We start from the raw sequence: 25,332 nt of genomic DNA, 5'->3' as shown, positions 1-25,332 counted from the left end.
GTCTTACGTTTGTGTTTTGTTTATTTTTAAAATTGCGCATAAGTGAACTAAGACTTTAAATACAGCATTATTATTATTTTTTGTTTTTTTTAATATTTTTAACTTTTATGACGCCGGCATTAAAGCTAAAAATATTACAGTATACACGCTCTCAAGTACTCTCTGTCATTCAGTGGCGTACCAGAAATTTTTTGAGGAGAGTAGAGATGGGCAGGATGCTTTATTCCGAAAAAGGCAGTGATAAATTTTCCCTTTTAAGTAATGGTGAGATTTTTTCTACAGTTAGCGACACAAAATTTTTAAACATTATAATTAATAAAAATCAGTTTTATGGGACTGTATCAGTGTTAGAAGCAGTTACATAACAACGGGCTATGAATCTATACCGTAAAAGCTAAATTTTACTGCCATCATTACTGATTAATTAAAGAGAATCATCACATCTTTCTAACTACACTGTATCGCCAAAAGTATTAGAAAATTAACGAATAAGCACCTTTCAGTAAATATTGTAGAAGGAAGTGTGGTAGTAATACAGAGCTATAAATGAAGCTAGAGATGTAATTTATAGTTGTCCTCCGTGATATTATAATGGTTTTGCTATTTTCCATTCGTTTGGAGAGATCAGGGTTCAAATCCCGTCGGAGACCGGAAAAATTCTTTAAAAACCTCCAGCACAGATTCCTGGCTCTTCAGTCAGGAATCTGTGTTACCGATCTCAGAAGGAGGGTGTAAGGGTTTTCAGCCTACACAGCAAATCAACATGAAAGCCGGCCTGTGTAAACACGCTTGTGCTGTCATATTAAGCACTTAATGCCTTTGAAGCTAATGCGCTATATAAATAATAACAATAATTTGCAATTGCCATGCGATAAGAGAAAACTTGTTCACCTTCAAATTCGGCCAAATGTGAAAGAATGCCATATGGCAAGACATAATGATTTAATTTGCAATGGACTTCTTGGTTCTCAACATTTCTAAGACCGTCTGGAGCCGTCATTCATCGCATGTAGAAAGTAGTGGTAAATGAAAGGTGACGACTCTGAAGATCACGTATCTTGTCAACAAAAGATCTTCGAATAATTCCCCAAGAAGGTCCGAGAATGTACTGAAGCAGTTGTCGGTGTTCATGCTGTACGTGGAGAGTTGCATCAAAAAGGGATCTGTGGACAAGGTACAGCTCATAAGCCTTTCATCACGAAAGTTAATGCACAACGATGAGTATAATAGAGTCATTCTCAGAGGAGCTGAGCTTTGGAAGATTGTAAAGTGATTCTCTGGAACATTGACTCTTGATAAGCTCTGTTTTCATCAGATGGAAGAACTTAGCGCAAACCCGAAAAAAAAATTCAAATAGATTGCAGATTCCTAACTGTGACGCACAGCACTACAGCCTACTGACTTGGGCCTGCCTTTTGTAGTAGGTTGGAATTGATGGCTTTTTATTATGCCTTGCGGAAAGAACGATATTATGACATTCTGGATAGTGTTGTTTTTCGGACATTCAATCAGTTTTATGGCTTACTACTTCGTTTTGCAACACAACAATGCTTCCGATCACTCATTGGATGCTTAAGTGTGCTTTTGTTTTATAAACCTAAATGAAATTTACTGATTACTTACCAAGTTATTAACATCTTAAATTACAATGTGACTGTATGAAGTCAATTAGTTATTCATTAATAATAATAATAATTATTATTATTTTTTTATTTTGGATGATGAAGAAAAAGCCTGCTTCCTTGCATCATTTGGCCTATATATATAGTAATTTTTGCTGTTATTCTTCACTTGAAATTTAGGCGGACATCAGAAAAATTTATCCAGCTTATTAAATTTATTAATTACTCGATTATTTTAAACTTTCTTTCCGTTTCGTTATGTCATACGACAAAAATGTTTCGATATGTAATTGTTCGATATGTTTTTGTGATTAATATATTTTGAAAAATTCCTTTATGAATGGAATCTCTGACTAATCAGCATTAAAATTTCAAAATAACGTTTCCAACAAATGAGGATTTCTAGATTTAAGCCATTAGGAGTTCCCTAGCAATGTTTTCTTTCCAAATATAAAGTAATTATATATATATATATATATATATATATTTTTTTTTTTTTTTTTTTTTTCACAAAGAGTGAAGTGAACCATTTTGATAATGCAGCCCCTCCTCCGCCACCCCAGAATTTTAGGCTTGTTTATTAGAAGCATAAGTGTTTGTATTTAATAGCATGGGTTTTAATATATTTAATAACTGATGCTTAATGAAGTAAAATGACAGAAATGCACCTTAAATAATAGTATTACAAGGTCCAATCAAATTATTTGAGAATCCGTGTTTCCAATACCCACATGTCTTCCATTGTACACAAATTAAATAGCTGGTGACCGGGTCATATGAATCAGCCCTATAAGAATAGTTACAGTATATCAAATGAGTCATAATTGATGTGTCATAGAAAAGACTGACATCAGCTACATGAGAGCATGATCGTAGGTACTCATGTATTGGAGGTATGGTTTTGGGCACTAGAAAAGTACCTGGATAGATATCGACGCGGATCGTGTGTAGAGCCTTCAATCAGTTGTTATTGCAGAACAAAACTAGCAACCAGAACAAATCTGGGTGGAAAACAGTCCACAGCTGGGACTACAGATGCATAGTCCGCCATATATACAGAAATAAGAAGGAAAATTTTCATACAATCATCAGAATTGCTAACACTAGACAGCAAAAGACGTATTGCTGTCTAGTGCCATCAAAACAGCACATAACGATACAGGACAATGGGTCTCTGCAGCTGTACGTTCTGCATCCCTCGTGAGTGATAGGAACAGACAAATCCATTTACAGTTGTATCGGGAAAGGTCGCAATGGTTGGATTAGCACTGGAAATGTGTAATATCTCCAGATGAGTTATGGTTCATATTACCTGATGGACAAACGCTAGTGTAGAGGAAGCCGCACTAAGCAAGGGAATTTTAATGCGCCCTACCCTCTCTGAAGACCGCCGATGGTGCCAATTTCGTCTTGCACCACCTGCGTCGTACAGCACGAGTCACCTTGTTATTCTGGAGTGTCCTTATCTAAACATTCTTGGGGACCATTTCCATCTCACAATGTGAACGTTATACCTATCTAGCGATAGACTGACCAAGTTGTTATCTCGGAACATAGCCCGGTGATTATGAGAGCTGTTCCCCGCATAATCACCAGACATGAATCTTATTGAGAATCTGTTATTGTTCTTTCTTGAGAAATTTTTGGGCATTGGATATTCAGGTCAACACGGGAGACTGCATGTTGTATGGGCTGAAAATTCTGCAGTAACTCACAGGGGTGAAAGCCTACCCCTACGCCCAAGATCGGACTAACTACAGCCCCGATTTAACTTACCTCCCGTTCTCCAACGGAATTTGAACCAACCAGGCTTCTCTCAACGAGTGGCAAGTGGTGTATACCACTTGCAAGTACACCACTATACTGTGATGTAAAATGTCGAAATGAGGATCTGTGGGGGTTCATCTGGAATGTTGCATTCAGGATAGACCGATAACCAAGGAATCTGACCAATGCAAAGGTCATTCTCGAACTGGAGCGCTTTATGTCTGTAGTTTCCATATATTCTAAGGAGACAGTTTTCTCTGTTTGCAGGTTAAAAACCCTTGAATTATCCCGAAAATTCCTACATCTCCGCCTCGAAGTGGCTAACTCAGCTCCGCTTTAAATAACTCATTTTTACCCCACTGGAATTCCAGTCGGGTAACAAGTAACATATTCTTCCTGGTATAAAAGCTATTCTCTTAATTTCTTTATCAAAAACAAACAATCAGAGCGGAGAAAAGAAGTTTAATGTTTATATACATTTGGCAACATAAAACTGCAAAGTTATAGCATAGTTAAACAGAATCTTGCTTAAAAATTAATTTTAAAATTACCGTTTTTATATGCTTAATGGAATCTTAATGATTCGTATTAGCTATTATACATGCGATTCTCCCTCCCCCTTTTCTCATGTTATTTGACACTTTTTTTACCTAGATATCGACATTATTTTTTTTTTTCTTATAAGTTAGTGGATAGCTGAATGCTCGTTTGCCATAAAAGGCGAAAACAGCAGAAATCACAATACTTATTTATATTTATAAAATAAATATACCGTGGATCAATTCGTGAACTTCTCCTTCCTATATCTCCGTGCAACTGTTTTCTTTGAAACGGCAGTAAAGTGTCATACTGTTTTCTGTGTACGGATACGTTTGTTATAAAATGTCTATTTAGCATAAACATGCCGTTTTATATTGTAAAATTTAGAATGGATACACGCGAAAACAGCCTAAGAGAAAAAAAAAGAATAAAATAAAAGCTAATGTCAAATTACCTCCTATAAATTAACTTTATCAAGTGTTCTTGTTTTAAACATACTTTAAAGTACTGTTCATACAAATAGTGCATTTTCTATGTATAAATTGATTAATTTCTTTTGTAATTAATTATAAAAACATATACTGCATACAAGTAGTGAGTTTTTTGTGAATCAATTGCAGTTTTTAATTAATCAGAACCACTCCCGTCTTTAGCACTGATAATCAAGGTTCTATTGTATATAAAATTAAGTCGGATATAATTTTAAATACAAATAAAATATCTACATACACATAAAAATATTATTTAATAATTAAAACCTAATTATAATTCAAATAATACAATATACTTGTCCCATAAAACAATAATTTTATGGTGCAATACCGTTCCTCTGTATTGCACCAGAACTGCATCGATGTTATATTGTGAATCGAGTCACCCGTGGTGACTTGATTCACAATATGACATCGATGCAGTTCGTAGAAAACTTTGCTTATAGCTACATTAAAAACTGAAGCTATTTCTCTACTTGAATAATAACCTAATTATAAATAAATTATGGACTAATTTTTTATAGTGAAGAATTGACTATTGAAAAACAAGGCCTATTTACACTATTTAATTAAACTTTCATTCAACTGAAATACTCTGCTTGTATTTTTATGTAGCCATTTGATGAACCGTAGTGAAGTCTTCTGTTTTTTAAATATCAATTTGGAAATCTCTCTACTGATTTTATTTGAATTCGTTTAATAGTATATATTGTCTTTGCATTATTATGTATTTTCGATAGAAGAACTTAAATCAATTGTTTTATGTTCGTTACCTGTGTTTACCAGAGAGAAACTACGCTAGAACTAATTAAACTTTCAGTTAGTTAGAAAACAACAATCCACTTTGGACATAAATATTTATAAGTCTAACCTCTAAATAACATCTTAGAAGTTTAATTAAATAAATAATAATAAAACAAAATTATTATCAATCTATATTCCATTCATAAAGGGGGAAATGTCTGATCAAGCATTACATTAAAGTTCAAAGTCGATTGTAAAATCTAATCTGTTCGAAATAAAAATTTTTAGTTGTTACATGCTCTTTTATGAAGTAAATGTGTCCGGTTCCTTTGTAAGTGGTATAATCTCAATATTTTAGTGCAACCGAGAGGAAAATAATTACGGCATCCAAAAACATGTTCCTGTTCTGAAAGGGAAGTTCCTTAATGAGAACCTAAATATTACGCCCGACAGTCTAAGTAATGATCTCATGATCTGAAATTATAACACACCTCACAGAACATGCAAAGAATCTGAATGATAATTATTTAGACATTGCTGTAATTTAAGCAATTGAACTCATGTATAATGATAGAAGTAATAGTGCGGTCTGTTTCTTCACTGGAAGTTAGACGTTAACTCGTGGATATTTTCTGAGGATCTCAGTTATTTTCTTATCTGAATCATTCTGATAGCACTGGTGTGACAATAGTGTATATTAAGGTAGCATAAAATGCAGTAAAATACAGTTGAAGCAGAATGCTTACGAAGAAAATGAATGTAATTGCATTATGAATTAAAGCTACCGTCTCTTCTTAAGAACATCACCGAAACATGGAAACAAGTTACTTAATTCGAAGTGGAGAATAAACTACTTATGCATGCATGAATTTCAGAAGAATGAGAGAAACATCCATAACCTTTATGTTTATCATAATAATAATAATATAAATGTAATAAAGAAAGACGGACACAGATATCATTAATGAATATTTAAAATAATGTACGGTGATGTTTTGACGTCTAAATTATAAACGCAGTGCACGCTCTGCTAATAAAGGAATGTTTGTAAACCAAGAGAGCGCATGTTAATCTTTCTACTTATTTCCCTTTTCAAAACAGTGTGAATGTTTGGCTTGGATTAATAAAATTCGAGCCAGGTCTTCATCTCAAAGAACCCAAACAATAGTATGCATCAAGTCTAAAAGTCATTTGGGTTGTCATCTGAAGGTGCCGACACCTTTACGAAATACTTAAGTTCTGTAATTTGTAAAGACCGATGTGTGAAAAATGCCTGAGTTCGATTCCTCTTAGAGACCGAGTTGAGAAATAATAGATTTCTTCTTTGCGTCCTGACAGAAAGAATACTTTCATTGACAAAAGAGAAATTTGAATGGCCTGTCTTTCTATTTTCTCACTCTGTAACCGAATTTTGCTAGATTTTTCATTCCACAAAACATACAAGCGAGCTAAGGAATAGACACAGTTTACTATTCTTTACTACACTTTACTACAGACACAGTTTACTATTCTTGTTGTTGGTTTTTAGGCGCATCGGCGGCTTAGGCCATATTGCGCCATGGTACACTGTCTATACAATTGTGTGTTCACGGACCGATTTGAATGTTGTGCAGGCTGGAAGCCCCGGAATAACTCACGGGAAAAAAATCCACTCCGTCCGCTTGAGATCGGCTAACTGCTGATAGAAATTCCTCCAGTCGTTCACGCGAATGGAACCCAAACTTCTCCAAACAAGTGACAAGTGGCAAAACCACTACACCACTGTCACCGAAAACGGTATACAGGCTCCTCATTAACCTTAGTTACACTTTCCCAAATTCTGAACAACCCAACCCAGCACTCTGTATGTTCAATACGTCAACGACATGTTGGGCATTAAATGGGTGAAACTGAATGGAATTGTTTTCTATATTATTATACTCTTCTTTTTTTTTATGATTACACTAAACACGAAAAGTGTAAGGACTTATGCCTTTCGTGTATGTGGAAGAGAAAAATTAGTACCGTTGTTGACGTTAGACTTCAATTTCTATAGATTGTAATTTTCCGGAAATACATGTGAAGGAAGGCTGTGAAGAAGAGAAAAGTTAGTTCTGTGAGTGTGGAAGTGAACAGTGAATGAATGTTAAATAGTTAAGGCACGTGTTCGAGCTAGTTTGAAAAGAATGGTAAAATTACAGATATCAGTTTAGAAGAACGATGTCTAAGGAAATAGCTATAGAAGAGGCATACAACAGAAACTGAGCATCTCTGTGTGCGACTCTGTAAGAAAAGAGTCCTTAGTTAACCTGATTCTCTCTTTTGAATATAGTCCAGAAGCTTAAAAGAGGATTTGGAGGCACTACTCTAGATGTGAGGACTCTAGATCTGAAATCCGCCCTAACTAAAATATAGTTAGGGCGGATTTCAGATTTGTACAGGCTCAATAGTTGATTATCGGGAAAGTAACGCCGAGAGCGAAAAAGAAAACCCTGTTTTTTTTTTTTTTTTTTTTTTTTTTTTAATGCAGAGGAAGCAATATTTGTGATTTTCTCATTCCAAGACAGATTTGAAGCTAGTGTGAAATCCCCAATAAGATATGTGATCTTGTCTAGAAATCTGAGTATTATGGGAAATGAGCAAGGGCAAGGTAAACCTTAAACATGAGCACCTTAAACAATTCTTAAATTTAAATAAATAAAAAAAAAACAGGAATCTCATTTTGTTTGACTGGAAGATTAAATGTTGTTTACTTTCCAAAAAAAAATGTGATTTTACTTCAGATATAGAAGAAAATATCTAAAGATAACGTTTGACGGAAAGACGGACAATGGATAAAGAAAATAAAGTATTTCACTAGCGAAATAGATTTAACCGAGTTCCTGGGAGAAGGCTGCATATTCGATTTTAGGTCAAATACTCTAATTTTAATAATATCAAATACTCTAATTTTATTTGAAATTAATTTTTGGATAACAGTTATATATCGAAGCATTCAATCACTTTTATAACACTATGCATAATGTGCATAAAGGTCGTAATTATATTCCCCAATATCCTTTACATAAAATATAGTTTAAGCGGAGTACATTAGTTCCTGTTCTTTTTAAACGTATTACTGTTTTTTTCATAATTCCATGAATTCCTTTATAATCTGAAAAATTATGGTACTTGTATATGAAAATTTCTAATATTTTGGTAATATAATTTATTTATACATCTTTTGTTTTGTCTCCGGAATTTAAACCCACTTCCCTTTCTCCCTTTCTGGCATTTATGTGAACATGAAATTAACAGAGTTTGTATTATTTCGTTAATACTTTTTTCTATTATTCGGTATCTTTAAGTTCCAAAAATCGTTTGTTTAAAATTAAATATCATAATATTCTTGATTCATGGCTTACATGTACGATGTATTCATGAGTGTAGTAAAGCAGTTGGCTACTGAACAATAACAAAAAATAAAGCTTTGTTAATATCTACATACTGATGCATTTTAAAAGCTAGTGTTATTCATGTATCTATAAAGTTACCTGTACAGGACTAGTTAACTTTCAGATTTATTTCAATAGATAAAATAAGCAAATAGCAGAGATAATTTTCTCGAAGTGGATATAGCGAAACATATATAAAAACAGCAAAAAAAAAAAAAAAAATACAGAAATGCCAAGAAAGGTATGTTTATCGATACCCACATAAAGATATTTGGACATATATAGAAGTTATAATAATCTGGAAAATTTCAGTTAATTTCTTGAATATCCTTTCATTTTTCTTATGCCGTACTTCTCCATTATGAATATAATTTTTCTCTTCATATATATATATATTGAGTTCTCTTAACCGTGAATTCTTATGTAACATTATAACCAGAGTATTTTCTGCCATCTTTTGTTTTGTCTCCGTAATTTAAACTGATTTTCCTTCCCCGTTACCGTTTACATTATTTTTATTATGCATCCCATTATTTCGTATTTATTGTCTTATGATATAGAATTCACTTAATGATAATACTGTACTTGCACATTAAAGGAAGTTTAGTATTCTTGCACCAATAGGTATTTTAATTTTCATCGGAATATATTATTTTAGGTATTACTGTTATCTACGATCTGCACAGAAAAATAAAGTCTGATTAATTTTCATCATCCTCTCATATCATTTAAATTAATTTTCATCCTTTCTTATCTAAATAAAGCCTTTTTGAATGTACTATAACCTATAAGTAATATATAAAAAGTACATTATGTCCATTAGGGCAGAAAGCCAGGGGACCTATAATTTAGATTAACCTTAACTTGCTTATATTACGATGTATTTTTCCACTGCTTTTTCCACAGCTTGAAAGAAGTTTTAATATTTCCTTTCTAACTAGAATTCACAGATTTGTTTAATTAATTTTAAATACCGCAGCGACTGTAATATTATAAATCCCTTCCTCCTTATCGCCTATTTTGGGCTTTAAGCGCTGTTTGACGCAGAATAAGGCACGCAGTGGCATGCATTTATGTAGAAGACTAGGCTTATTAATATGTTCGAAATGTACTGGTGTCATTCTGACGAAGGACGATGAAGTTTGGTGTACTATGGATTTTGCAGTTCATAATTTATCTCCAGAAAAGGTCAATATTCTAAAACTGATTGGTTATGCATTCACTATACATAACTGAAATCTATTGATATTGCTATTAAATATAATACAGAGACTCTCATTATCTGGAATGGTTAAGAATTAAATTTTCTTGAATAATTCGAAAAATGAAAGAAAAATTCATAAATATGAAAGAAACGTAAATTTATTTACATGCATACGCTCTTGTATTTATAAGCGTATACTTTCACGTGAGAAGATTTAACATAAAATACGAACATATATTTTTTGAAAATGAAAGAACAGCGAAGTTGGCTTTTTCTCTGGGTTTGCGAGTGGTACTACGCAAATTTCAAAGCTGGAGCGCAGTTTCCTTATTGTCCCATGTAATCTAGTAAAGATTCATTAAAGTTGACACTTTAGTACCTTTATCGTGTTTATTGATGAGCTGAAGTTTTTGTTTAATCGAAAGGAAAATAGTTTTCTGTTTTAACAGGATAAACGCACACGGGCACAAATTAAAAAAAAGAAAAAAAAAAAAAACTCGGAGAACAATGTTAACCGTAGAGTAAGTACTAAAAGAATATTACAAAATGTAAAAACAAACACCAGTAACACCATTTTTTGTTGTCCGACTTAGACTTCCGTGGGCCGTTGAGGTCCCGGTTTTTTTCTCAACCTGGATTATCCGGGCTGCAAATGAACCGGATTCGGATGGCTTTCAAACATACAGATCACTTTATTTACATGCTTAAGCTGAGGCTTCTTTCTCGTTGTTCCATGAAAAAAAAAAAAAAAAAAATCCCTCTCTCTTTAAAAGCATTTTATCCTCCCTCAATAATATTTCCCTTTGCTGTTAGTCAACAGATTTGAAATATGGTATTTTATTTCTCTGAAATACATCAAAATATTGTCTTCGTATTGTGAGATTAAGCATACAATATTTGTCTTTCTGGAATAGATTTCAAAATTAAATTTTCCAAAAAAAAAAAAAAAAAAGTTATCTTATTTTTACTTCGCCAACTCTCAGTTCAGCCTTTTATATTCCCTGACATCATTGCCGTTTTTTATATTTATTTTGATTCATCCTCTCAACCTACGCACGGTACTAAGTATTATTAGGTTATAATACCTTTAGTATTCGGGGGTTTAATTTTTTAAAAAAAATTATTAATTTCTTCATTTTTTATTGTTTGTCCTATTTGAGACAGATAATTCAGAATCTTTCTGGCCTAATTTTTTTCACCAATAAATTTCACATACTTTTCGCAATTAGAAAACAAAACATATGAATGCCAAGCCGCCTTCACTGTTACTATTTTGGTATATTAAATTGATCGCAGGGTAGCTAATTTTAAAATATTGTATCTTCTCTGCAATTCTTAGGTGAAGTGTTTTAAAATTAAACAATGTAGCTTTATACTATAATTTTAATAGTTAAATAAACAGATATGTTATTTAGTAGAGAATAGTAGCGCAAGAACAGTCTTTAAGTCTTACTTAAATAAGTTGAGATGGTTTGTTCAAAGTACAAATACTCTAGTTTGTTATTAAATCAAAGGGCGAATAGCAAGAAAAATCATCCATTTTAGAAATAAATTAAAACAGCAATTAGGCATTACATTCGGATGATCATTCTGAATAGAATTTCCAAATTTTCTGAAGAGAACTCCCAGAACTTAAAAATAAATAAAAACAATGCCGATCAAATTTTTTTGCACAGCAGCAAAGAATTTAATGTCATATTAGTAGTAGTTATTCGTTTATAGAATGTTCTTTCACATGCCCGCATTTCTAAAAAATAAGAATTTTAAGTTGCGAATTTTTATTAAACTTCTCTTAAATTTACTAATATCAGATTCCATGTATATATAGTTCAGGAACTAAAAGAACTAGCCATAGTACAGGTGCGCTGCGCCTGTACTATGGCTAGTTATGTATTATGCCTGTATTATGGTTAGTTCTCATATATTGTTGTGATGCTGTCTCACATATGTTGCTAATAACACCACCACAATGTTTTACACAATTTTTAATAAAGGATTTAAACGTTACATAAAAACAATCTTTCTTACAAGAAAGTAGACGGAGAGAGATAACGTATGCTCTTAGATAAAGTGAGACATGGAAACACTTCATAATATAAGTAAATTCCTGTCATAATCATCGAATAATACTGAATAACGTGATGATTCCGCAATAATGTGAAATTCGTATCCAATTCAAAATAAAATGTAATTTTTATACATCAAGAATGATGTTAAACCAATATGCTAATATAATATTTGTGTGGTGAAAACTTGTTTGCAATGCTTAGGACCTATTTCTGGTGCAAATTCTCTTGGCAAGGCTTGCTTGGAACTCTCCATCCTGTGACAATGCTATATACGGACGCACTGATTTCTTTTGTGTGCTGCATTTTTGGAAAGCGAACTAGTTATGAAAAGGTATGCTTTTCTAAAACAGCATTGGTAATGTTTCCGTTACCGATGTCTTTTTAAAGAAGCATTCTAGGCGTTAATTGTTTTGTATTTGTTATTACGGCACGTATTGGATAGGTTGTATGACGAAACCACTATACTGTCAGGGAGGACGAAAATATGAACAACGCATATAGAAAATTTTGAAGAGTAATACAATCGTTTGTAATATGAAAATAGAGAATCATTTTCGATTGCGTATTAGCAGAAAATGAATCGTCCGAGTGTATATAATATGAGAAGTAAAGAAACAATAAATAATAGAAAGGCAAGGAAATAAATAATATGTAAATCATATGTTAACCTCTGCTGATATATAATGAAATTATTTCTCGTCGAAAATTATACTTACATTTAGATCAAACTTTTGCAAATAATTTTCCGTGTATGCATTTAAAATTGACGACCAGTTGATAATCCTCTGTAATTAATAATATGTTTATTTCCATAGGAAAATAAACTATTATTTTAATTATTATTAAAAGATAATCCAAAACGTCAGTTTGATTTAAGCACATTCATTAATAAATATCGTAATGAATATGGTCATTAAGCTGGGTTGTTTACAAATTTTCTTTGTTCGCAAAAGCATCCCAAATTTCTATCTCTCTCCTACATTTATATTTGTTTTTCAAATGCTTTCTGTATTATTATAATATACATAAAAAAGTAATATTGCAGAGTTTATTTTTTTTTACATTGTATATATTGAACTTTCAGCTTTTCTCATTAAATTTACCATATATCAAACACATTCTCCATTATTGATGGGGTAACAGATTCAAATTAGTTGTAATTTATTTACATTTATATAGGAGCATTAAATAATCAGCATAAACCGATCACTGGAAATGAGTTCAAAGATGCTCCTTTTAAATGGTAACTTCTTGTAAATAAAAAGCTAATCTAAGTGCGATCTGCCTTTACTAGATCTATATTTTACCAATTTTTTTCGCTTTTATGTTACTCTAACTGAATATTGTCAGAGGAAAAAAGTGTATTAGTTATTATATATCTTTTAATTAATGTAGTAGTTCATACAGGTACAGAAAAAAACCAATAACAGACCCACCTACTCACATTCTTCATTCGTCTGTTAGTTTACATAAATCTTATGCGTTTTTTTTTTTATATATAGGCAATAATGAAGATAATATTTCTGCAAAACTATTTCATTCATCTTACTGTATATATATATATATATATATATATATATATATATGCCGTTTACAGCTTGAATGATGAATTCAGCAACGGATGTTTCCCCTATCTCATAATAAAGCCTGAAACCGCAGGTTATCTCTGTTGATATCCATACATTGTGTAGTTTTAAGTAATGTAATTTTACTATTCTGCTCTAATACACAGCCTATTCACTAACTTTACAAACCATGAATTTCTGTTTTCATTTCTCGCCGTCGTTAACCTACATGGACGTAATTATCGAATCTGATCCATCGTGGTCTATGATAGCTCAGTACTCCATATATCGAAATGTTTATAACAATGTGCGCACATACTATATCTTAAGTAATTTTGGAGAAGCTGAATTTCACGTTTCATTCATCTTACTAACTGCAGTGACAAAATAAAATATACTAATTTATGCAGGCCCACTTCAAATTTTACTCAAGTTCTGCCTTTCGCACAATACGTACACGCAAAGGTAAGGGAAGTATCGACTAAACAGACTTGTGCGTAAAATTATCTACTGTCTTATTTCGGTCATCTTAACCAATCTTCAGGTCATCGAGACCGTTTAGGTTCCTTACATAGGATACAATAGGTCTCAAGAGTATAGGTAGATTAGATTAGAATTAACGATTTCTGTTATTTGGGAAAGCTGTTATCAGGCGTTGCCTTGTGATATGATGCTCCAACATGCCGTACTTAGAAGTGCGGAAAAAATTGAGATCATTAGTGGAACAAGATTATTATCGTAGCTCACTGAAAAGCGATTTAGCCACTTGGGAATCCAGAAACAAGACACTTATCTAATCTTTCAAACAACCGCCAGTCGGTAACAGATCTCGATGATGCCTTTCAGCTCCAATAAGAACCGAAAAGTTTATTCTTTTAAAAGTTTCAATATATCACCAATACTGTGAATATCGTTCTGAATTTTCCGTAAAAATCGTAATTTTAGCCATATAGCTATATGGCTGACAAAAAATTGCGAATAATAATATGGAAATTCAGTAAATGTCTTTTTTTTTTTAAGTCTGGATTCTAGATGTTTTTGCCTATTCCTGAATATTAATGTAGATATAAATATACAATCTATAAATTTTCGGTTTATACACTAGGTGCATACTGTAGGGTCAGACGCGTTGTTATAGTTGCTACACATAATCCATCATAATCATCAGGATACTTTATGATGTCTTGCATGTCCTCTTCCTAAAGTGTTAAAACTGATATCGGCCTTCCTCCATTTGCTATTAGCACTTTAGGGGTTTCGATATTTAGTTTTGTATTAGAATACTCATGTGAGAGTAATGGAAAACAGTCGAATTCATTCATGCTAATTGATCAATTTCGAAAATAGGAAGAAAATAACAATAATAATAATTATTATTATTTTAACGATCCCCAGCCGTAACACATAATTCGTCTGTGTATTCTGTCTGTAGAAGTGTGTTCACAGGCTGATTTGTATGTGGTGTAGACTGCAAAACCTGGAATAACCCACGGCGAAAAACCTTACTCCCTATACCTGAGATCGGCTAACTACAGCCTCGATTGAGCTGACTTTAGAAATTCCTCCAGTCGTTGACGGGACTCAAACCCAGACCTTTCCAAACGAGTGACGTGTCACTTGTTTATATAGTGATGAAACCACTATACTGTCAGGGAGGACAAATAAGTAGAAAACTGGTTTCTTTATCAAAAGCACCCTAAAACTTATCTGGTCTGGTCCCACATTTTTTTGTCGCGATGCAGTGCATTATACAATCCGCTTAATTTAAAACAAAAATATTCGTGACACATTTTCACGACATGTCATAGTGAGTTTTTCTTCTAGGTTTCGATAGTTGCTTGTTGTTATTATTATTATTATAAATTAAAAAAATCTCCTTTATGGGATTTTTTCCGCCCCGAGACAGGTACTGGTAAGCGCATGGGGTGGTTGGTTGTGCCCAGTTACTATTATTATTGTTATTACTGGTCGAGCGACAGTACTATCCTACAGGTGTTCAGGATTGCAGTTTTTTGAAGTTACTATTATTAATTTATTATTATTATTACATGAGTTTTTAATAAAAATAGAGAGAGATGCGATTCTTCTTCTGGAAAGTTAAGTTATTCGGCTGTTTGCGGTAAAGTTAAGCCATTCGGAACAGGTTATCTTTGGACCGCAAATACAGAATATGTGGTCCAAAAATAAATATTTCATTACCGATTTTTCCCAAAATTATTTGTGGTTTTTTTAATAATACTATTATTTGTGGATGATTTATAATATCCCTTCGCCTTTTCCTTTTCAGGAAGGGCTGGAGGAATGTTAAGAGGTTCTATTCATTTTCAACAGACACTGGCCTAAGAATGAATTGTTAGGCGATACCTTGGAATCAGTACTTTAACACTATATATATTACCGCCAAGAATGAATAAATACCGATTTTAAGGTGTCACCTTTAAATGCCGTCACTAATATGGGATTTGTGAGTTACCATATGGGCGGACATGTTCTCGGAGCAGTGTAGAGAGGTGGTGAGGGAAACCCATGGTGTCCTATCGATGATCTTTCGAATATTTGTTTGTAGAGATAGGAGGCAATAACTCACTGTAAGGCAATTGTAAAACCGCACCCGGACTACTGCATCCGAGTATATAGATCGTACGTAAAAAAGACATCTAGGGTCTTTAAAGGTCCAAAAATGGCCAACTCCCTTGGTGAATGTAAAAAAAGGACCTGTATGAGAAAAAACTTCGAGTATAAGAGCTTGGAAACCAGGCACTTTAGTAGGGGACCACACTGAGTTTATAAGGCTTTGGGAAAGGACAATAAAAATGAATAAAGGTGAAATTTTCACTATTATATGAATGATTCCAGTACTAGGTGCTGTTTGCGGGAAAAGAGATTTAAACTGAATTACAATCTTTTACACAGCGAGCTGTTAATTGCTGGAATGAGCTACCACGCGGGGAGTTGAGGCTGACAGTTTAGAGAAATTCAAAGGTCAGCTGGATAGGTACCTATCTGAGGATATAACTGACCTTTAAATTTGCCTACCTTAGGTGGTGCAAAGACTTGTGCATATGTCCTGCCTGAAGAGGAAACACATAGGCTGTTTATTTGCTTTTGCATTTTATATATTTCTTTTTATATATTTTGTTATTTTTATTATTATTTATTTTTTGGCTGGTGCAGCAAAAACCTGTGGCTTCCTTATACCACATGGCTAATAGTAATACGAGTAATTTTTATAACCAGTCACGGATTTATATATAAATAACTTTTTATAATGTTAAATAAGTTCCGCACTTCCCATGAGCTTGCCTAGTCAAACTGAGATACGATAGTAATGCAGCCAGCACTAACAAATAATGCAATTGTTTAATAAATAAATAAATATATATTTTTTTATACTCCGGGATGTCCACATAGAATCAGAGGAGTTTACAGAACAGCGAAAATACAAAAACACCGCATTCAGTAGTCATGTGGCTAAAATCATGGTCAACTCAAACGTGTTTACTTCTGTTCCCTTATTTGACCAATCGCCTACTTTAGTGTTTCGGTTTTTATTATTTTCAAAAAAATTTTTGATCATCCCCCCATTCTCTGTAGGGACCATGTACGATATCCTGACTGTGGTTGGTTCGCATTTTTAAAATTGCCCCTGAGTACACATATCGGGGTTGGATTGTGCAGCTATCCTAATTTTCTCGTCCAACGACTGCACGTATTATTACTTAACGTGCCTATTACTTAACGATATCTTATATTTTTCCGTATTATTTTTAAATTATGTATATATTTAAAAAAATTCTTAGCAAAAGAATTCTCAGTTGAAAAAAGTTTGAACCATCGATTTAGAGATTGGGATGAGAGAGAGTTATGACAAACAAGAGCGTATTCAGAAATTTGATTTCGGAGGATAACTGATTTAAAAAAAAATGTTAATTAGAATTAATTCAATATTGGGAGACATAAAGACCATCTTTTAACATTCCCGACTAGCAAACTGATGAACGCTATTAATATCACATAAAAGATAAACCACCGACTGGAAGTTAGAAATCGCCCAAAAGGCCTTGTTTAGCGAAATAACTTAATTTTGCATTTTAAGGTGTTAAATATATTAATATGCAACGATTCACATAATATAATATTAATAAAAACTAGTTCGGAATTCAGCATTTACGATCCATAGAAAACGTTTTTGTTTTCTAAGGATCGTGAACTAATTCCACCACAACCTTTAAAGAAAGTTTCGCTTTCTAAGGATTGTAGAATTAATGAATGAATTATAAAGTGGGTGGTAATGAATTTTAAGTTGAAGATTTTTCTGTCAGTAAATGCTAGTCGCAAATAATATCAAAGTTTTGCATGTGAGCTATTCATTTCTTCTCACCAAAGTATGAGGTGAGATAAATTGTCTTTATACAAGTCTAGAGTAAGGGTAGGGGTAGGGTACCTATGAGAGGTGAAATGCAGGGTTTACTGGTTGAGGTTGAGATAAATCTTAACTATGCATAATACAAGTCTAGAGTAGGGGTAGGGTACCTGTGAGAGGTAAAGTGCAGGGTTTACTGGTTGAAGGTGAGAAATCTCTGCTGCCAGCAGGTTTTTTTTTTTTTTTTTTTTGTTAATTAATAGGTTTATGTGTAAGGAAACTAACTTTTTGGTAGTATTTTGCAAAAATATGTGCGTGTGAGGGTTTTTGAAATGCATTTAGGAAACTTGAAATCAAATTAAAACATGGGCACGCCCGTTAGATGAAATCGTCATGTCGTTCCATTCTGAAGCAGTGTTGGGTGCCATAGATGCCAACGCCCGATCTAGTGGCACATTATTGTGTATATTATTATACGTAATCCCATTCTTTTAAAATTATATTTGAATATTTTCCTTGCATCCAAAATTGACTAGAAATTCGCATTTGATATATTAGGCTGTATTTCTTCACAGTATTCCTACTTTACCGATTGATAATTTTCTTTCATATAAAAGACATTTCCCAAAACTTACACTACGCTAGCTACCGAAAAATTAAGAAAACAGCACATTATGACTAGGTTCATGATAATGATGTTTTTTTTTTTTTTCCAGAGTCTGGAGTCGCGAAACCCGCTTTCATTTTATATTTTATTATGAGAACATGGCTGAACGATGGTTTCTTTCAATCTATTGTATGCTGCAACGAACGACACGCTAATACCTCTTTCGTTAAAATGTGCCTTAAATATGAATCATTAGCACAAATCACGAAAAGAAATGCGTTGATAGTGAAAATGGTGAAAACAAAGTTGAACTTATTTTCAGAATGAAACATATGCGTTTTCGGTACTCACGTTATGAACACACATTTTTTTTAAAACGAACAGTGTCCACTTAATTTAGCCTAATTATTGCATAACGGCAAACGGCCGTGAGAATAATTTACCATTTTAGAACTATACGAATTGGACAGAAAAGGTGGTACGAAATACAATTGGGGAGGACGGGAGGACAGTTATGGAATCAGTCGTAAGGTTCATATAAATGGAATTTCTGTAATCATTTAATTATTATTAATGCAAAATAACATAAAAAAGGAATAAATTACCCCTCAAGTTAATTCAGTATTTGTGAGTCTGCTAATTTTCAGACTGTAGATGAATATGAATCAATCACCAATGCTATTCAAGTCAAATGCTATTCATAAGTCAAAATTATTTTGACTTGTGAAAGTTCCCAAGCTTGGACTTGCATGTTATGAATTCAAAAATAAGCAGCTCTGGTATCAATAGTTACATCTGACTTATTAGATAACACACCCACAGGTTCGAATTAATATTAAATTCACAAGAGGTAATTAACTGTAAGCAATTTATTGTGGATCTTCATTTCATCAAAAATCGTTTAGAAAAATTCACACAAATTCATAATTTATATGCCCTAAATCATAATAAAAGTTCAATTTGCAGTTGCATACATGATTTGAATGTATTTTAGTTTTTTTATCGCTTCTGATCATTTTGAATTAGTTCATGACTTTTCAGAAATGTATTTTTTCGAAATATGTAGAAAAGGTTACATATATTTATAAGTAATAATTACTATGCCGTGTTTGTTAATAGCTATTAATATATAGATACTGAAATTAAATTATGCATCTCCACGAATTAGAATAAGTTTGCAGTTTTGTTTAAGGAACATCTTATTTATGGTTTTTTTATATTTTTTGATTGTTTATATGTCAGTGCTTTCCTGTAATGTTCCTGTTTTCCTTTCATTACTAAACTGCGCTCTGGCTATTATTTCGGTAAGGATTCTGAAAAATACAGGTATAAATCATTACGTGAATTGAAAGACGATGGCGTTTGTTTAAGCTTATTTTGTTTTTCTACAAAAAAATTGAAATTAGTTTTATTTCTCCTGAAACTGTACTATTTTTTAAAACCATCATGTTAAACAAAATTAGTAATCTCCTTAGAGATCTTTTGAAAGTTTTTCTTTTTTTTTCCCTTCTCAATGTTTATACCATCAGTTTGACATAATCAAGATTTATTTTCCCTTTCTTTATACAATTTACGGTTTGCTCCCATTTTACAAAAAATAAAAAAACAACCTGTTCTTATCTTTTTTTTTTTTTCTTTAGATGTTTCAGTTATTTTGGGACTGTTTGAAAATATCAAGGCTAAACAGCAGTTCATTAAAAAATAAGTCTAAAATATATTGCAAAATTTTAAATTTTAATTCCTGGTGTGTATGAATGGGAATCATCGGTAAGCAAAAAGACTATCTAGTATATTGCAATTTCTCGTCCATCTTAAATAATTTCAACTCACTACTAACATGAGAAATCCAAAAAAGCAAAAGAAACAGTAATTTGACAAAACTACAAATGAACGGTAAATAAACAGCCTGCATTATTCCTTCGAGAAGGTACATAACATACTATATTTGTAATAATATGCATACTTTTTGTGCTTTGGGAATGCTTTTTTTATGCCTTCGTCATACTCTAACTGAGATTACTGCGTTTCGTTTCTACTAAATAACTATAGGCAATGTCATGGTTCTAGCTATTAATCTAATGTCTAAATTTTCTGAATTTGCAATAATCAGAAAAAAAGAAATTAAACGAAGTCAACATTCTTAATAAAAGTAATTATAATGCAAAAACTTAGCCCTTAAAGACCTCATTTTAGTTCTGGAACAAATTCACTTATCCAGACTTATTCATGTAAGCATATTGTTCACAGTAGTTTATTTCAATTCTTATATTACCAAAGATTTGCTTATTTATTTCAATTTTTTTGAGCAAATTTACTTAAATTATTGACAGTCCATTTTTGGTTGATCTTTGTGTGTGTTATTTTATATGAGATTGCCATTTTTATCCTAATAGCTAGCCGTAATTTCTTTCCAGTTAGTTATTGTTTATGAAGTTCAGTTAAATAATAATTAATAGAAAATTCTCATTGGAGAAAGACATCTTGCCAAAACTTTCTCTATAGCTTTCCTCTACCAATTTTAGAAGAAACAAACACTTAACCTGCTGAATATATATCAAAAGCAACAAAACGTTCCTGTATCATTTTATATTGAAATGAAAAAGTTTCTACCTTATAACATCACATAAAACAATAGATTCTAGCAAATATTCCAATGAACAAATCTTGACACTCGTTATCAATATACATGCAGCTCGTTTTATCATTGTTATATTATTATTATAATTGTTATTACATAAATGTTTTGTGTAACACAGTGCAATGAAGAATAATCTCTATAACTACAAATTATGCTGCGAAAGCATTCTTTAAAATAAAATTTTAAAAAACAGAAGCTACAGCATCAGTTATTATAAGCAAACATTGTAAATAACATCAGGACGTATGGCATTCCAATTATACCTCAGGATTAATATTTTTCGTCACCTCTGGGAATATCCCTGTATAGCTACGCACGAAGGGAGCGAGCGATGGAGAGAAAATGAGAGAGAGAGAAAGAGAGAGAGAGAGCGAGCTTACCTGCCACGAACAAGAGTCCAGAGCCAGGAAGGACATTATCCTGCAACCTGAATCCCTCTTCCGACAACTACGAGGAGGCTAGGAGCAGCGCTCCGAGGCTATGTGTCACAGGACAACGAGGACTGGGACAAGCGGCGTCTCCGTCCGGTAGCTGCCAAACTAAGATCAGCGGTTAAGGTAGTTGCCGGCGGCCGAGAAGTCCCGCGAAGGCTAGCCGGCGGGCGCTTAGAGACAAAGGCCGGTGATGGGCAATTTGGCTTCGAGTGGTCAGGAAATGAAGGGGCGGTGGCGGTCCTCGTGCACTGCCCAGAGAAACACGTGGGGGATGGAGAGATTGGGGTTTCTCTTGAATTCGTGTTGGGCGTGCGCGAACGCTTTCCGGCGTCGCCTGTAACTTGCGGGGCGTGGCTCCAGGCGAACGTGATGTGGAACACTAGAACAGAGACAGGGAGGAAGAGAATCACGTGGAGTATTTGTGATATCGTAGGCGTAGACGGTGTGTGTGTGCGTGCGTGTGTATGTGGAATGCGGCTATCGTAGAATCATTCCTTAGTGTGTATGTGTAATGCTGCATATCTACTCCCTTAATTAGTTTGATCCTTAGTTTTTTGGCGTAGAGAATCCTTTAATAGCTTTAGATACGTTTCCGCAAGTCATAGCACGAGGAGTGAATATACATGCTAAATAAGGAACGAACATATTGAATTGATACGTGTTGCTGATTGGTCAAAGTCGCTGCTTCCAGTGTTCTGCCTATGGGGGCGTATCTTCACATCCTCCGGGTATAGCTTGTCAGAAACTAAACAACAAAGCAAATGAAATAATCTATTAGGAACAGTTACGACTTCCCCCATTCGTTCTGTTTACCAAGTCTGCTCGCCTTTCCAAAGGTAAGAGCGTGAGAGAGATAACATTTTTTCGGCAAGTAAAGTTCTTCAGTATTTCTAAATTAGTCGTAATACAATAATAAATCTCCTAACGTGATTCACAGAAATCATGAAATGTAGCAGTAATTAAAAGTGACCATTGTTGTATCTTGTATCACAACATGTAGTAAGGAAATAAAATTAACGTTTTCTGAATGTGTAATTCGTAAATTACTATTTTCACTGCATCAGTCAACGTTCAGCTTTTTGTTCTTTTAGGTGGAACGCATTTCCGTTTTCAGTATACAATATGTTCATTGAATTATTTATTAAATAATTTACAGTATGCAATAGTTCATGCTTACGTTGGATGGTTGGTGGTGATATTAATAAAGACAGGTCATCATTAAGCTATGGTTTATTGCAGGGACAAGGAAATAGGGAATACAATGTTAAAGATAACAGCTCTTAGTGCTTCAGCCTCACATGACTGCATGTGTAGGGGTGGGGAAAAGGAAAACTGGGCCCATACCCACAAGGGACGGCCATTCTTGCGTCATTTTGTGGAATTATTAAAAATACAGAGAAAACCCTCTTTGGTCACACGATTCCAAAATTTTCAATCAACATAAAGAGAAGCCCAACTTACAGGGTTGGACCATTAAATGACACTGAAACAACTTAATGGTTAAATTAATTTTTTTTTTTTTTTTTTTTTTCCACAATCGACTTTGTTATTTTTGCTATTTATAAAGTATAAAAATTTATCTTCTAATTTCCGTTACTGTTCATATAGGCCTAACAAAAAAAAGTTAATCAGAAAGTGATTTTACTGTAGTATGTCGTACTGTACTTTAAGGATTTGTTATTCTGCAGATTTCACCTACGAATTTGTCACTGTGCTTAAAGAATGCTTTTAGTTCTCTGATCCAATACAGGAGCGGTTTTACTGCCAGTACCCACATTCTGGGAAGTGTTATGCAGGGATAAAATAAATAACATTTAACCCATTAAAAAATGGTAATATAAGAAACTCATATTTTTTGAACAGTGGTACTCAATTAAAAAAAAAAATCGCAATCTCTTTAGTAGACTGACCTCAAAGATGCATCTCAGTTTAAGCTGTCGCTTCTTTCATTTCTATATATAGAAATATATCTTTAATTGCTGTTTGTTTCATCACACTCCATTTTACAATCGCCTATTCTTTTTTCCCGAGATTATCACGCCAAGTTTCAGTTACCATGATCTTCCATAACCGTCTTATCAAGAATTTCATCTTGCTCTTCGTCTTCTTCAGCAATATCTTCTTTATATTTTTCTTTTTATATTTAGCAGTATGTCATAGAAGATATCATTCCCCATTTCAGCAACGTATTCGTGCTCAGTTATGATGTTATTAAATGTAGAAAATTCCTGCTCCTTTTCTTACTCCGATTGAAGTAATATGTTAAAAAATGAATGATGCCTCAATAGCTGCTCTTATATCCATATTCTCGTTGTTATTTGGAGCAATTTCTCTAGACATCACAGAGAAAGTGGTTAACAGAATGGATTTCATTTTTGTGTTCATATGTTATGCGAAGTGGTACACTGCTACTGAATTACTTCCAACAAATAAACAAGTCTAGAAAACTAACATCAATACACAGTTCAGCCTTTGTAACAAGGCAATCTACTATGAGTTTATCGTAATACATCTTAATGGTATTGATTTTTCCCTGATGAAAGGGTTGAACCACTGATGTAGGTTAAGAGATAAAATTTTTATCTTAATATTACTGATTGTTTCGGTAATATGATGGTTTGTTGCCTTATCAATAAGAAGATATATGTGCTTGTGTTGTTTTTCTTCAGCCCTTTCTTGTATACATTTTATCCAACATTTGAAAAACTTGAGGAGAATTAGCAGGTCGTTGCCTTTAACATCATTCTCCGAAACGTCCAGTTAACCTATTCACCTGTGGACTCCAAAAAAAGCATTCTATGATTCCTTAAATCATTAAATTGGTAGTCGTCTTCCATGGTGTTTTTCAGGTTTAACTTTCCATTATTTGCAGCATTGATATAATTTTTCTGTAAAGGTTAAAACTGCAAGTTAAGCGGTGTGAAAAGCTGTCTACTTCGTAGTTACACAGACATGCGCACTCATACTAACTGTCTTAATGCTTTTGTCCCCCCCATCCAAGTGAGCAAGGTTTTTTCTCTCCCTCCTTTCTGAATCGGAAAGAGTTCTGTAGCCTATAACGTTTATCCCTGTCAAACTGATAAAGATTTTTTTTTTTTTGCGCACTGAAGTTATACCAATGTGAGCAAAAATGTGTATCACTCTGGCGAGAAAAATTTTTACTGCTTATGCCATATTCGGCGGCCTCTTGTTTTTTTTTTTTTTTTTTTTTTTTTTTTTGGGTTTTTTTTTTATGAAAGTTCATCACCTCTTTAAAATATGCTCTTATACGAATTGCACGACGCACTTTGCAGCACAAATTGATTTTAAATATTTTTTAAGCTTAAGCTTCTCAGATATTACCTCTAACTTCTTACATATTAACTATTTTCTGTCTGAATCTTGGAATATTTGAAAGGTATGAAAACTTACAAACCCCAACCTCAAAGGACAGTAGCAAAACAAGTTGGAATGCAACATTCTGATAGCGATTAACTTGGCCTTGGTAATTACAAGTTATCGTTTTTGCACTAGTCCAAATTTTCTGTTATATCTTTATTCGTATTTCTTCTTAGAACAGTTATTATTACTTGCTCCTAACGAGCATAAAATTCCTCTGAGAGGTACTTTATTTAGAATAAATGCTGTGTGATAGCTAAAGCTCATCAGTATGTCTGTAAATTGTGTGTATTCTGTAATGTGATTTCTGTGACTAGTGCCCTCGCGATAGCACAGTTGATACAATCACCATCCTTCCCGCACTGGGTGGAAATGACCGAGTTCGTACTGAGCTCGAATTCCGTCAATGATACTAAGAATTTTTAATGGATGAGTTCACAACGTGAACTCATCCATTAAAAATTCACAACGTGAACTCATCGTGGTTGAATTAGTTT

General features: G+C 33.3%; 1 protein-coding gene across 1 annotated transcript in view; it reads right to left on the bottom strand.

Annotated features, from left to right (window-relative positions):
• LOC150085404 (transcription factor AP-2-alpha-like) overlaps nucleotides 1-21,457 on the bottom strand; it is a 314,518-nt gene extending 293,061 nt beyond the window's left edge. The window contains exon 1 of the mRNA XM_090373206.1: nucleotides 21,404-21,457. Coding sequence (XP_090229332.1) covers nucleotides 21,404-21,439 — 36 coding nt within the window. The 5' untranslated portion in view covers nucleotides 21,440-21,457. The remainder of the gene's footprint in view (nucleotides 1-21,403) is intronic.
• Nucleotides 21,458-25,332: the final 3,875 nt, after the last annotated feature.

Source organism: Mastigoproctus giganteus, chromosome 5 (assembly GCF_048544385.1).
Source record: "Mastigoproctus giganteus isolate SK-2022 chromosome 5, ASM4854438v1, whole genome shotgun sequence".
NCBI classification, from domain to species: domain Eukaryota; kingdom Metazoa; phylum Arthropoda; class Arachnida; order Uropygi; family Thelyphonidae; genus Mastigoproctus; species Mastigoproctus giganteus.
This window is presented reverse-complemented; position numbering and strand designations above follow the sequence as displayed.